Source organism: Acanthochromis polyacanthus, chromosome 1 (genome assembly GCF_021347895.1).
Source record: "Acanthochromis polyacanthus isolate Apoly-LR-REF ecotype Palm Island chromosome 1, KAUST_Apoly_ChrSc, whole genome shotgun sequence".
Taxonomy (NCBI): Eukaryota; Metazoa; Chordata; class Actinopteri; family Pomacentridae; genus Acanthochromis; species Acanthochromis polyacanthus.
Window position 1 is genome coordinate 59556862 of NC_067113.1, and position 15280 is coordinate 59572141.

The 15280-nt window shown below is 35.4% G+C and overlaps 1 protein-coding gene across 1 annotated transcript; it reads left to right on the plus strand.

Moving 5' to 3' along the window:
* The first annotated feature begins 2400 nt into the window (after positions 1 to 2400).
* Positions 2401 to 15053, plus strand: LOC110959042 (proline and serine-rich protein 2). The gene is made up of 4 exons (XM_051954945.1): positions 2401 to 2602; positions 6775 to 6967; positions 11669 to 11963; positions 12633 to 15053. The coding sequence occupies exons 2-4, from the start codon at positions 6896 to 6898 to the stop codon at positions 14156 to 14158; spliced, it is 1893 nt and encodes a 630-aa protein (XP_051810905.1). The 5' UTR covers positions 2401 to 2602; positions 6775 to 6895; the 3' UTR covers positions 14159 to 15053.
* Positions 15054 to 15280: the final 227 nt, after the last annotated feature.

Below are 15280 nucleotides of genomic sequence, written 5' to 3' on the forward strand. Positions count from 1 at the left end.
CTTCTTGATGAGGCGACAACAGGTTCTGAAACTGCAGCCTAGCGACGAGAAATACTCAGTACAGGATCCAGACACCTCTGTACATGGAATTAGTGGTTAGAAACAACATCAACCAAAAATAAATGAATAGATAAAAATCATAATCATCAAAAAAATCATGTAGTTTAAAAAAATACACAAAAATAAAAGATAAAATAGATAAAGAGAAAAGTAACTTGTTCAAACAACATCAAAAAAACACTGCATTAATGTTTAGTTGAAATGCACAAAAAAGTTTTAAAGGATAAATAAAATAAAAATTTGTGTGAATTAGATGTGTTTTTTGCATTTTTTTTGGTTTGTTTTAGCTGTAATTTTTGTAGTTTTTGTGTGTATTGAATATATTTTTGTATTTTTAATGTGTTAGCTGTAGTTTTTTGTATTTTTGAGTGTATTAAATGAATGTTTATAATTTATCTTTTTGTATGCTTGTGGCTGCCTTTGTATATTAATTGTATTTTTGTGTGTTTTTGTATTTTTTGTGTGTATTAGCTATAGTTTCTTTGTATCTTTCGTGCATATTAGCTGTAGTTATTTTGTATTTCTGAGTGTATTACCTGTACTTTTTGTATATTTGTGTGTATTAGACATAGTTTTTGTATTTTTGTGTGTATTAGCTGTAGTTTTTTGTAATTTTGAGTGTCCTAGTTGTAATATTTTGGACTGTTTGTGGTTGCTTGTAGTTTTATTTGTATATAAGTAATATTTTTTGTGTGTTTTTGTATTTTTTGTCTGTATTAGCTCTAGTTTGTTGTATCTTTTTGTGTATTAGCTGTAGTTTTTGTATTTTTTAGTGTATTAGCTGTAGCTTCTTTGCATTTCTGCCTGTATTAGCTGAATTTTTCAATCTGTTTTGTGTATTAGCTGTAATGTTTTAACTGTTTGTGGTTGCCTGTAGTCTTCTTTGAATATTAATAATGTTTTTTTATGTGCTTTTGTATTTTTGTGTGTATTAGCTGTAGATTTTTGTATGTTTAGTTTAGTTTAGTAGTTTCTCGTCTACGTCTTTGTTGTAGCAGCAGTAGTTTTGTGTTTTTCATAGTGTTTTCTGCATCCTCCATCATAAACACTCCAACACTGTAAAACTCCTACAAGCTGTAATAATGACATGTATGAGGAATTTAGCCACATATTTTCACACCAGAAACTGATTCAGAAGAAAAATGACACAGAAAGTTCCACCCTGAAAGCTTTGAAACTCACCTTCAGAAGGAATTTGAATTATTTGAAATATTCTATCCACATATTATAATACTGTGCTATTTATCAGTCTGCAGCCAGCAGGGGGCGCACACAACTAACTAACCACATTGTGTGTCTTTTATTATGTTTTTAATTCAGACTTTGCAGAGTTTATTGTTGGACTTTGTTATAAAAAAATGAATAAATTAATTTATAACTTCATTTAAATTGTTTTATTGGCGGTTAGTTCTGTAAATTTCTACTTTAAAAACACCAAAAGATATTATTTAAATCACAGTTTTCTCAGGATGCTGGATTCTGTTTCCATTGTTTATAGATTAAACTTAATCAAATGAAATATCTGTTAACTTGTCAACAAAAACACATTCTCACGATCAATAATTCAGATTTTACTTAACTACAGCACTCAAAATAATGCAGAATTACAAGAAAAATCCTAGTAATCGGCCAAATATGATTAATAAATTAAAAGTAGCATCATAGAACAGCAGCTCCTGTCAATGATTTTATATTAAAAGTTGCATTTTTAACCATTTTTCTGTCTACAGAGATTCATTTTACCTATTTAATACACTTTTGGGTATAAATCCAGGGTCCACTCTCACATAAGAATAAATGAGAGGTTGTAGGTTACACAGAATTTCATTAAAAAAATTCATTATAATTAACAAATATATAGTCACAGATTCAGGAAACATCTCTATAGTTACAGCACAGATTTAAAAAACAGAAACTTCCTCATTGTTTTGGTTCATATATGAGTTGAATTGAACAAAAATACGGTGAGGATGCCTTAAAAGTGATGCATGTTTAATTTTTATTCATGATTTAATGCAAAAAAAAACACGGAAAAACTAAATTAGACCTGCGTGAGTTCTCCTTTAAATGCAGTTTCAAGTTGCTTCAGTGTTTTTTTTCTCCTTTTACGTGATCCAAAATTTCTTACAAATAGTGCAAAAGCAAGATCACATGACAAATAAACGTTCTAGGTTCATTCAGTCAGAAGGAAAAACAGGATAAACCTCAAATATCCTGAAGTTCCTGAACTCATCCTGGTGAAACTCTGAGGTGTGTTGACAACTCTCTACTTCTGTCACCTGAAAACACACCTACACACACACACACACACACACACACACACACACACACACACACACACTGTGGGCGGGGCCTACCAGTGTGTTTAAAGTCGTGCCTAACGCGCCGTGCTGGTGCCATTACGCACGCGGAGTCTCCAAGAGCGCAGCAGGAAAGACTGGAATATTCAAGAAGAAACGCGTAGATTCTGTTTCTCCGAAGGACAAAAAGAAAACGACTTTTCTGCTGCTGGTTTATGATGACAGATCTGTGGAGGTGTTTGGTGAGTGTAAAAAAAACATTTTACTCACAATTATTTCCAGGAAAAGGTTGACAATGATATTTGCTATGTAACAATCCTGAAGACACCTTATGCAACTCATTCTGCCACATTTATGACACTATGCGATCAAACTGTGACAAAAACTTTATGAATGTTAGAAATATTACAGTAAAATCAGTGTATCCTATTAGATTCGTGTTATTTTGTAGCTTAACAGTGTCAAAAAACTGTAGAAATAATGAAAATATTACAGTAAAATGCAGCAAAATCTGTGTTTTCTGTTAGATTATGTCGTTATGTGATCAAAAAGTGACAAATAATGTATAAATGTTAGAAATACTACAGTAAAATATAACAAAATCAGTCATTCATGTCATTATGCAATCACACAATGTCAACAAGTGTAGAAATAATGAAAATATTACAATAAAATGAGGGAAAATCTGTGTATTCTGTTAGATTTATGGCGTTATGTGATTAAACAATGACAGAAAAACTGTAATAATAATGAAAATATTACAGTAAAATGTAGAAAAAATAGTGTTTTTCTGTTACATTTATGTTATTGTTCAGCTAAACAGTGACAAATACTGTAGAATTATTGAAGATATTAAAAAAAATGTAGGACAATCTATGTATTCTGTTCGATTTATGTCATGGTACAATAAACAGTGATAAATATAGTCTAAATATTAAAATATTACAGTAAAATGCAGTTAAGTAAGTACACAAACTGCTAGTTTACTACAACAGAATCTAAATGTTGAAATATCTTTTTTTTTTTTTGCTTTTTTCATGAAGAAAAATGTTTTCCAATGTTTAAAAAAGTAGAAATATGGGGTGTTTCTGATCCTAAAATGTAAATATGCAGCATTAAAGTATAAAAGTTGGTTTGTGATTCATTTGTTTTAGTGGCAGAGTAGATTTTAAATGTAAAGATTCAAGTTAAAAGTGAGTTTTTTTCCTTTCAGACTGAACTTTTAATAGCTTTAGAATTTGAACTAAACAAATCCATGTAATTCTGCTATGTGAGGGTAAAACAAATGTGTTTTCTGAGGTTTTGACTAAAACTCACTTTGTTTTTTGCAGCTTTAACTATGAATTATGAATCTAATTATTAATTTTTACCACTGACGACGTTAGAAAGATTGTGACACAAACTCGGCCAAAGGTGATTTTTCTTGGTTGTCTAATTAACAAAGTCAACAGAAGGCTTAAATGAAATCACATCAGTGTGTAAATAAAACCGTTTTCTTGCGTGACTCGACAAGAACTTAAGTAACTGATTCAATGTTTTACTAATGAGTCACAGACAGATAAGCAGCAGTTTATCGGTAATTTACTGACTCAATATCAGGAAATTTAACCAAAATTGACAAGAATTATATATCTCATTCTAGAAAAAAGAATATTATTTTGCTGATTTACGTGTTGTAAAAATAGAGTATATTTTCTGTTAATGTGGACATTATTTACAATTTTGATCTTGTTATTTTTACATTAACATATAAATTAATGCTTCTTCTTCAGTTTTATTTCATATTATCTGTAATGTAAAGTCATAAAATATCTTTGAAATAGTGAAAAACAGTTTAAAATACATGTAGCATTTTTCAATCATACATTTATAATAGAAATAATTTTTCTTTCAAAATAATCGCAAATATCTTTTTTAAAAATGTGTTTTTGCTGATTTTGTAAAAATAGTTTAACTTTACAGTAAAGCCTTATAAAAAAATTAATTATTGTTTGTAAAAATACTGATTTTGAATGTGGACATTATTAACAGCTTTGATCTTGTTTTCTTTTATTTAATGGGTAAATTAATTATTTCTTCTTCAGTTTTACTATATATTTTCTGCAATTACATAAAAAAAATCCATAGTTTAATAACAGTTACAAATATTTAGAATTTATTAAGCCTTTCATTTGTGACAACAACAATATTTAGCATTTTTAAATCCTAAATGTTGTATTTGCTGGTTTACATATTGTAAAAATAGCATAATTTTACTGTTGAACATTGTAAAACAATGAATTATTATTTATAAGAATATAGCTTTCTGTTGTGGATATACTTTACAGTTTTGGTCTGTTTTTTTGTTTAATTTTTTTTACAATTTACGCGTAAATTTAATTATTCGTAATTTTAAAACAATTATAGATCACAGAAAATATGTAAAATAACAGTAAATTGCTCATAAATCACAGTAAAAACATGTTAAAAAACATTCATTTTTACAGTGGTGGTGAATAATCCAACAGTGATTTTAAAACACTGAACCAGAACCACCTGATGTTTCATTAAATAAATTTAACTTCCAGTAAAAACTACAGAATTAATTCAGTTTTACAGTGAAGCTTTGGATCTTCACTCTAATTCTAAACCGCCTCTTCTTTGTCTTTATCCTTTATTTTTTATTCTTTATTCTTTATTCTTGATCTTGGTGTTCCGGTTTATTTCTTCCTCTGAGCTTCAGTCAGGAATGTTTCCGTGGTTTCGGCTTCTTGAACCAGAACCGGGTCGACTGGTCCTTCTAGTGTTTCTGCTGCTGGAGGAAGTTATACTCTCACTCTGAAGTACTTGTACTGCAGTATTTCCAGTTTGTAACTATGCTACACTTGCCTTTGTGTGTATATCTGACAGAAAAAGACAAACTGATGAAACTCTGTTAAAGTTTAAACCAGAACTTTTAGCTCCACAACTGAAACTTCCAAGATTAGTTTCTTTTACCTTGAGGTGTTCTGCTTGTACTAACTGTAGTTTTGTGTCTTTTTGTAGTTTCTTGGGAGTTTTATCTGTAGTTTTGTGTCTCCTGGAGTTTTCTCTGTATTAGTTGTAGTTTTATGTCTCACCATCCTCATTGTTGCCTCTGTTTGTTGTCATTTTTGTAGCTTATTCGAGTGTGTTAGCTGCCCCTCTGTGTCTCGTTCTACTTGTTTTATAATATTTGCGGAAATGATGTGGCTTTTTTTAAGTAGTTTTAAGTACTCTTTGTACTTGTTTTGTGTGTCTTTGTATTACTTTTGTGGGTTTTAGGTGTAGTTGTGTGTCTCTGTAGTTTATTGTGCGTATTAATTGTAGTTTGTATTCTTTTTAGTTCATTGTGTGCATTAAGTGTTGTTTTGTGTCTTTTTGTAGTTTCTTGTATTAGTTGTAGTTTTGTGTCTTTTGTGATTTATTGTGTGTATTAACTGTAGTTTTGTGTCTTTTGTAGTTTATTGTGTGTATTAACTGTAGTTTTGTGTCTCAACTGTCTCATTGTGGCTGTTCTGCCTCTGCTTGTAGTTTTCTTGACTCTTTGTAGTTTTTGTGTTTATTTTAGGTACTTCTGTGTTTCCTGTGTGTATTAGCTGGTGCACTAAATTAAACTGAAGATATTTTTGTCAATTACAAAGCCACAGAAGGACATATATACTTTAAATTTCACATATTTGACCCTTTCAAGTTAGTAAAAGCTGCATTTATATGATACAGAATGCAGGTTTTGGTTAAAGAGCAACTTGGTTCGCCTGTAAGCAAACTGTTAACACCGTCAACTAGGAGTTAAGTGACTGTTTGAGGCCTGAAGACGATAAAAATATCAAATATTTCAAGCAACTATTGCATCAAAAGCCTCAGTCATATAGATTTATGTATCTGATCCTTCTTTTTTGTAACCTCTTAAGAATTCAGATTTTCTGCTGCAATACAATTGTAATAACACAATGTCTGATACATATTCCTAAACACACTCTCAGCCGGAGCGCCATCTGGTGGACATGCTAGATTCACTGACCAGAAAGGATGAGAGGACCCAACCAACGCTGTTTGTTAGAATTGTTGAAGGCCAGAATGTGATGACACATGTAAAGTTTGAGGCAGACTGGAGCATGTGCAGGCTAGTTATGTAGCACTTAATGTCCATCCGCCAGGTGGCGCTATGACTTTGGCTGTATATTGGTCTATGAAATTCATCAGGACTGGACTCTGACCACACATGTAAAGTCTGAGGCTGATTGGAGCATGTAGAGGCTCGTTAGACAGCATTTCCTGTTTCATGGCGAAACATCCAAAATGGCCACCATAACACAATAAAAACCAGCCTTCTAAAGTGGATAAACTAGTAATTTTCTTCTTCTACATTCTGTCTGTCAGTTGTTTGACGTTTCTTCGTCGTCTGTGTTCTCAGACTCCCTATGAAAACAGATGATTCTTTGGACTGAACCCAGATGTGATTCTGGTTTAGTCGTAGAGTCGCTCAGGAACATCGGACCTCCGTCATAATGTCAGCTGACCTCTGACCCTTCAGCATGGACGTCCGTCTCCACGGCAACTCTCAGCTCCAGTATGGAGTCAATGGAAGACGAAGCTCCAGACCAGGAGTGAGTATCTAAAGAGTTAATCAGTTCCTCACCAAGAGGACATTTACAGACTGAAGCATCTTCTGACCTTTAGTTTTCATTGCTGTGTGGGTTCACTGAGTTCACTTTTTTGTTAGATTGGACCGAAAACAAAGTTCTGTTCTATAATTTCACAGAATTTTGCGAATCTGAAATGTTTGGACAATTGAAATCTTTGTATTTCCACCCTCAAAAACCCTGTGACGCCTTTCTAAGGGTTCACTATCTCCAGACAAAACTCTGGCAACTGTTGCAATGGTTACAATGCTAAACACACAGTGAAACTCGTGAAACGCTCAAAGGTTAAAGTTACAAAGACCGATAATGGTTTGAAACTGGAAAAGAACAATGGTTTCCTTATTAACCCTGTCTGCTTTGAAGGTTTAAATAAACGTCTTAGCTGTGAAGCCATATTTAGGTTCAACATCTCCAGAAAATAAAGCTCCCACAGACATGACATTTGGTGAGGACACAGATAGAATAGTTTTCAGCAGATTTAAATGACTGAATGGGTCCACCAGAGTACATCTTTTAAATTATTGAACCTTGAAAATGGAAAACAAAAGTGTCATATATTCAATGCAAGTATGTCAAGGCTAAGTTGTTGTTTTTTTTTGCTACTTTGACTCAAAACCTGTCAAAAGATCTTCAAATCTATCTAAAATGACTTCAAATTAGTCCAAAATGACTAAATATTTATCCAAAATAAGATAAAGACAGTACAAACCTATACAAATGACTTAAAATTATCTAAAATGACAAGAATGTATAATAATTAGACCCTGAAAATTGAAAAAGTGCCAAATATCAAACTGAGGTGGTATTGTGGATATTGTGTAGAAAGTTCCTGTAAGTGTATATAATTGAATGGATCCATATTTCCTACAAAAAATACAGACTTTGGTCGACATTTCACCGACACCAATCAGTAGAATCTGATGTGTGGTAAATATTTCCAGACAAGGTTCCATTTTTTTGTTATTTTAGACTTCTGGGTTGCAAATACCATCGTCTTTTGAAAATTTTGAACTTTTTATACCATTTTCAAATTTCACTAATCAACAGTATAAGTTCTGCTGGAGACATTCAATCATTTAATTCTGTTGGAAACTATTCTGTCTGAGTCCTCACCAAATTTCATGTCTGTGGGAGTTTTATTTCTCTAGATATTGAACCCTAAATATGGTTTCCCAGCTAAGACGGTTTTTTTTTAAGCTTTAAAGCAGAGAGTGTTCATATGGAAACCATTGTTCTTCACCAGTTTCAAACCGTTAACGGTCTTTGTAACTTTAACCTTTGAGCGTTTTGTAAGTTTCACTATGCATTTGGTATTGTAACCATGGCAACAATTGTTCTCTAATTAACCTAGGACACTGATGATTCACTAACCAGGCCGTTTTTGAGCTTAAACCTCAACAACCAACAACTTGTGAGTTGTATTCAGACTTTAAGAAACAAAGCACGTCTATGTTATTCATACTTGAGTACCATGGACAGAGCTAGGCTAGTTGTTTCCTCTGTTTTCAGTCATTATGTGAATCTAAGCTAACTAGCTGCAGCCTGAGGCTTCATATTTAGTGTACAGGTGTAAGAGTGGCATCAATCTTTTCATCTTTTCCATAATAAATACAATAAACCACTGATTTAGCACTGTAAAGGACTCAAAAAATAAAGGCGTCAACTGGAACCAATAACAGTTCTATGCAGTGATGCCATTGAAGAACCAGTTTTAGTTCCGCAAGGAACCTTTAAGCAAGAAATTCTTTAAAAAAAAAACACTTCTTCAAATTGTGCTTCAAAGAATCTCTCGTAAAAACCAAAAAAGAATGGTTCCTGTAGCCACCAGAAATGGCTGGCTCTCTAAACTTCAGCAAAAAAGGCTCTTGAAAGAACCATTTCAAAGGTAGTTTTTGGTTTTATTTTGATAACAGAACTTGACTTTTTTAGAATTTGCAGCATTTCTGGATTCCATCCATTGAAACACCTTTAATATTTTGGGTTCTTGGTTAAACAGAAATGAAACAACATGTTAAGAGATGGGATTTACTAAACTTTGATGAACATTTCTCTGTTTTCTGTTGTTTTATAGAACAATTGATTAACCCAAATCAAGCCAATAAAAAAGAAGAACTTTTAGTTCTATATACAGACATTTATCAGTAGTTAATGGCACTTCAAGAGCCATAACAACCTCCTTTTCAAATGGCTCCTGAAGGAACAGCTGTATAGAATCAACAAAAAATGCTTCTTTAGACAACAGATGCTGCTCAAAGAACTAGTTATCGGTTGCAGTAGCAAAATAAATCGAAAAAAAATTGAGAATCACAGCATTTTTTGAGTCCATCCATTGAAACAACTTCAATGTTTTGGGTTGTTGGTCAAACAGAAACAGAACAACATGTTACTAGATGGGATTTGTGAAGCTGTGAGGGACATTTGTCTGATTTCTGATGTTTTATAGACAAAGTTATCAATAAAGAATGAAAATAATCCAACCAATTAATTCCAATAAAACAAACATCCATTTAGTCCTTATAAATCCTCTAAATGCAGATGCTTTTCAGAAGATGACGGCACTTTAAGAACCCGAACAACCAGCTTTGATCATTTATAGACCAAATGATTCATTGATAATTAAAATAATCAAACCAAATAACTCCAATAAAAATGAGGAACCTTTTGTACTTTTCTGCCCTCTAAATACACTCGTCTGTCAGTAGATGAAAGCACTTTAAGGACCTCTATTTCTCTGAGATCAGGTCAAAGATTTGTCCTTCAGCTGCTCTTTGTCTCCTTAAACACAGTAAAGGGACAGAGCGTATCCGATGACCGGCCGATAAGTCAAACTGTAATTCACGCTGCCGTGTTTACACAAAGCAACCAGTCATCTTACACCTGCTCAACAACTTAATCCGCTCACATGCCTCAGGGATGACTTTCATTCTCAACACACAGCAAACCGGTCGAGCTGCAGTTTTCTGGGTCCTGAGCTGCTTCGTCACAATAGGCATCATTGAAGGCAGCAGAAACCGGCGCTTATCTCGGCCCGGTTTCAGGTGGGTGTTGCTGCAGGTGTCTTTGTCTACAAAGCACAACAAGGATCTCAGCAAACCCTGTTGTGGCGTTTTTAATGACACTGATGTCAGCAGAAAGCCTCCGATCGACCGCCGGCTCAAGGTCATCAGCTAGAAATAGATTAAATGAGCAGCTTCAGTCTGAAACCTGCCATCAAAACAAGCCCTCTGTTAATCACCTGAGTCAGAAAACTGTTCAGAGGTAAAAGCTCATCACACTGTGGAGAAAAACTAGTTATAGGGAAGTAGAGCTAGAAATAATGGTTCAGTTTGAAGGTAAATATTAACTTTATCTGAAACAAAAAGACCAAAAGATTGATGCTACTTATGCCAAGACAAGAAACAGGAGACAGAATGGTGAAAAAACGCCGACAAACGCAAAGAAACGTCACAGAAATCAAATACATTAAAGAAATATGCAAGAAAACAGCCATGTTTTGCCTTTGCTGTGATGCTGTATTTATATTTCCATGGATCTGATAAAACATTCTTAAACAAAGACTCTAAAGGCAAAATCTGGTGATTGTTTGAGATACTGTTTGGGATATTTTTGCTTCCATAACATGCTTTCTTTCAGTCTGAAGGGGAAAAAATGTACAAAATTCGAATTTCATTGTTAATTTAACTCGAGTTTGTCCATTTAAAAGTGATTTTTGGGCTGTTTTGCTCCCATGACGTGTTTTCTTTCATGCAATGGAAAGAAAATACAAATTTAAATGTTTATGTTACAACAATTTGTGAAATTTCAGGTAGTTTTTTTTTTTCTCGCTTCTATACCACGTTTTCTTTCAGTGTAATTGAAAGAAAACATCCAAAATACAGATTTATGTTTATGTTTTATTACAAATAGTTGACTTTAGGTAATTTTTTGGAGTATTTTGCTTTAGTTTTCTTTCAGTCTGATGGAAAGGAGACATTCATAATATGTCTTTAGGTGTTTATTTTACTATAGTTTGTCAATTTTAAAGTCATTTTTATTTACTTTTTTGCTTCTATGTTATGTTTTCTTTCACTTAAATAGAAGGAAAACATTCAAAATGCTTATTTAGAGGTTTATTTTCTGACAGGTTGTCAATTTTTTAGGTAATTTTTTGGGTTATTTTACTTCTATAACATGTTTTCTTTCAGTCAAATGGAAGGAAAACATCCAAAACAGACATATGTCTATGTTATGATATAATTGATATCTTTTCCTCATCTTCATTTTTTTTTAGTCAATTCAACTATTGTGCCTTAAAAAAGGTCCCCTTACATAACGTGCATTATTTTTGTAACTCACAATCATCAAATATAAATGCAGAAAAAGAAAAAGAAAAAAAGTTGGTTTTGCATCAAACATATTTTGTTAAAACACTGTTCATTAAAAAACTGGAGAATACAAATACATATGTGGTGCATAACTGCAGTTTAAACCTCATTACATCTACATGTTTCTAAAATAAATACAGTTTGTGTCAATAAAATGACCTCCCCTCGATCTATGAAGACTATAAACTGTTTTAAATAGAAGTGTTGTCTACTGAGCATCTGCAGTGGTTCATATTTGACAATAAAACCCTGATGAAGCTCAGAAGATAACTGAGGTTTCTTCTGTTCTTTGATTGTCCAGGAGGATGAATCTCTGCAGTCTCTGAGTCAGGAGGAGCAGGAATGTCTGCAGTTCTTCGAACAAACCATCGACTCTCTGGAGGAGAGTCTGGAAGAAGATGACCGGCGGCAGGCGAGACCTCCAGAGATCCATGAGGTCGACAGACCCGTCGCCTCAAGTCCAAGAGTCGGATTCACCATGTCCCCGAACCTCAACAGACCACCGAGTCCCAAAGAGCAGGACATTATCGACCTGGTCCGACCAGAACCAGACCTGATGCAGACCAGAGAGCCTGTCTCCAGCCCCACCAATCCAGGTAGAGTGCAAAAAAAAAAGAAAAATTATCTAAAAATATCAAGAAAATCACACAACAGACTGAAGATACATGTCTAACGTAATTAGCATAAAAATATGATGTGATTTTAATGAAAAATAACTGAATTAATCATAAGTTTATGTTTTATGGAAACACTGTTTTAACATTAAAGATCCATCAAATGTACAAGATTTTAATGTAATGTAAAAACTACACTTCTTTCAATTTCAAACCAGATAACTAGTTTTGCAACAGCATTTTACATTTTTTTTAAAGATTTTTTTAACATAATAATTGCATTTTTCTGTATCATTCGGCCTGATTATTTGCATTATAACATTGTTCAACCACATTAATAGGTAATTTAACTGGTTTTACATATGAAACATTCTTCATTTAACATTTAAAAGCCAAAAAAACACATCATGTAAAATTATGGCCAGAAACTGTATTTTGATTATGTAAAGATAGAATATCTTTATGTTATTTTACCTTTGTTTTGTTTTACTGTTGTTGTAAGAACAAAGTTTTACAACAGTACACAATACAAGTTTTTTTTAATTTAGTTTTGTTTCTTACATTAAATTATATTAAAACTCCCAAAACTAAAAATCCTGGATGAAACTGCAGCCTGTTTTTAATTTTAATTTTCCGTTTTGCTCCTTCCAGATTTTCACAGCATGATGCTGAATCCTGAGAGCCACTTTGAGATAAAACCAAGACGAGATCCGTCCGACAGTTTGCCTTCAGAGTACAACCCTCCTCTGCCGAGCGGCAGCTTTGGGTCCACAGACTCCTCGTACCATCCTCCAGGCTGCATCCCCACCCCGGTTCTGATCGCCCAGAAGATAGCCGAGAACCAGGCAGGTGGAAATTCTTCCAACTTACTTCCCTCAACGCGTCTCCGCCGTCTCAGTCTGGAGTCTGAAAAACCAGCCGACTACAGCACAGATCCTCCAGCGAAACAGGGACCTCCTACGTCCACGAAGCCGGCACGATTCCCTTCCAATATCAGCGTGATCCTCAGCAACAAAGAGCACCAGAACCAGTCGCTGGCTAACGTGAACATCCACGAGAGACGAGCCCAGATGCTGGCAAACCTGTCGGGTACATCCCACCCTCTGCTGCAGGAAAACTCCCAGCCGGCTGAGGAGCAGAAGCCTCGAAACACTCCGACTCGCAGCATTTCCTTCAGGGACCCGACACCAGGCAAGTCCAGGATGGAGGCGCTGTCGAAGCTGGGTCTGACCAGGAACCGAGCCATGTCCGGCGGGATGTCGCTGCTTGTCTCCCCTGACAGCACCTCATTGGATTCCCTCAACGCTGCAGAGTCCAAACCTACAGAACCGACTGCTTCTCCAACAACCAGGACGCAAGAAGTCAAGACGACAGAAGTCAGGACTCCAGAAGTCAAGACTCCAGAAGTAGTGGCGCCACCTCCAAGCCAGATTCACGTCGACAGAAAACCAGAGATTCTGCGGACGGATTCCTTCAAGAGCCACGAAGAAAGAAGAAACCTCCAACCAAGTCCTTCGCCTCTTGCTGTCACACAAACTAGCTACTTCCCACCTCCTTTGGACCGTAAGCTGTCCATCTCCCCTCCGCCTGAAGTCACCACACCGGAATTCAACAGCTACGGAGGTAAATCCATCGTGGTGAATCCTTCGTTTTCCAGGAATGAACCTCCTGCGACGTCTCCAACCAGCCCTGAACCCAGAACCCTCCCACCAGCGCTGTCCAACCCCACCGAGTTCAACTCCTACGGAGGAAAGTCCAAAGTCTTGACTCCAGCTCCGGCAGCCGTGACCAAGAGCGACCTTCCTGACATCCTCAGCTCCCACATCGACACGACCCAAAGCCTTCCTGCGAAACCGGAGCCCATCGAGCTCAACAGCTATGGAGGAAAGAGTCGAGCCATCAACCCGACCACCGGACCGACCCGACCTCCAGAGACCCCGGTGAAGACCTACAAACCTCCAGCTCCGACTCCGGCTCCACGGCCTCCTCGGCTCTCCTACCACGGAGCTCTGAGTTCCCAAAAAGCAGCGTCTCGAGCTCTTTCTCCAGACCACAAACGGAGATCCAACTCCATGTTCCGTCCTCAAGGCATCACTGTGCAGTTTTCTGGTCGAGGGGCGACGAACGAATCGCGAAGGGAGGCGTTGAGGAAACTGGGGCTGCTCAAAGACTCCTGATGAACTTGTTGAATCTCTGGCATTTACCTGCTGGTGAAGGTGGGGTTGGAGAAAGACCCAATTTTTTGGCATTGTACGAGTCAGTTCTCAGTTTCTGGCCTTAAAAACAAACAAACAGTGCAGCTGTAGCACACTGGACACTGTTTCTATGCTGAGTTTCCACGTATACCTCTGCCCAAGACAGTCTGGATGCTACAGAACAGCATCTTCGTCCTCCAAACTTCATCTCAGTGAACTGTGAAGAGTCAATTTTTTAAAGCTGAGATTTGCTTCTTGAAAACCTTTTAGGACAGAAAAGACCAGATGTTCTACATGCATGTCTCTCAATATTTTGTGATTTCTCAAGGTGTCTCTCTAAAAAAAAAAAACACCTCACAAATATGTAGTTTAATTTGTTGAAAAAGGCTCGGGGGTTTCCTTCAAAGCAGCTTTTACAAATATGACTCAAATATGAGGAAAACATGAACTTTCTGGGGACTATTTTCAGCAGTGGATGAATACATAACTGAAACTCTGGAGTTTTACCAAGTTTAGGGATAGTTTAAAATGATGCTCTTTGCAAAAGTCAGATTACAAGTTCTCTTGATGTTTAATCGTAAATTATATGAAATTTTACAACAGAAGTCAACCTGGATCATCAACCCAACACTGCTCACTCTGCAGGACCCGGATTTATGTGGCAGCTAAATTGGGGTAATTTTATTAATTGTATATTTGCCTAATTAAATACATAATTTAAAGATTTTATTGCGTGTTTTAACCTTCTGAACCCCAAACCCCAGTGACTTTTAAACACAACAGAGGGTTTTAGGTGTTCAGCGGGTTAATATCATCACTATTTATCCATTGCTATTATCCATGAGTATGTGCTTAATCAAACTGCCACAAATTATCTGACAACACATTAAATTATACAAAATAATTATAATAATAAACACTATTCACATAGCATGTTTAATGTCAAGAAATGTCCAGAACAGCAATGTTCTAAGTTGTTGGGATTTCCCCTTGCAGGACCGTTTGATATTAGTGCGTGAAATAAAAAATAAACCAAAGAAAATAAATTATTATGGCTACAGTTGCACAAATTTACAGTGCAAACAGCTCAAAGGATTATTGCAA

Coding starts and splice junctions, on each gene's coding strand:
- LOC110959042 (XM_051954945.1), top strand. CDS start 6,896: ATGGACGTCCGTCTCCACGGCAACTCTCAGCTCCAGTATGGAGTCAAT. Junction 6,968..11,668: donor GACGAAGCTCCAGACCAGGA/GTGAGTATCTAA, acceptor TTGATTGTCCAG/GAGGATGAATCTCTGCAGTC. Junction 11,964..12,632: donor CTCCAGCCCCACCAATCCAG/GTAGAGTGCAAA, acceptor TGCTCCTTCCAG/ATTTTCACAGCATGATGCTG.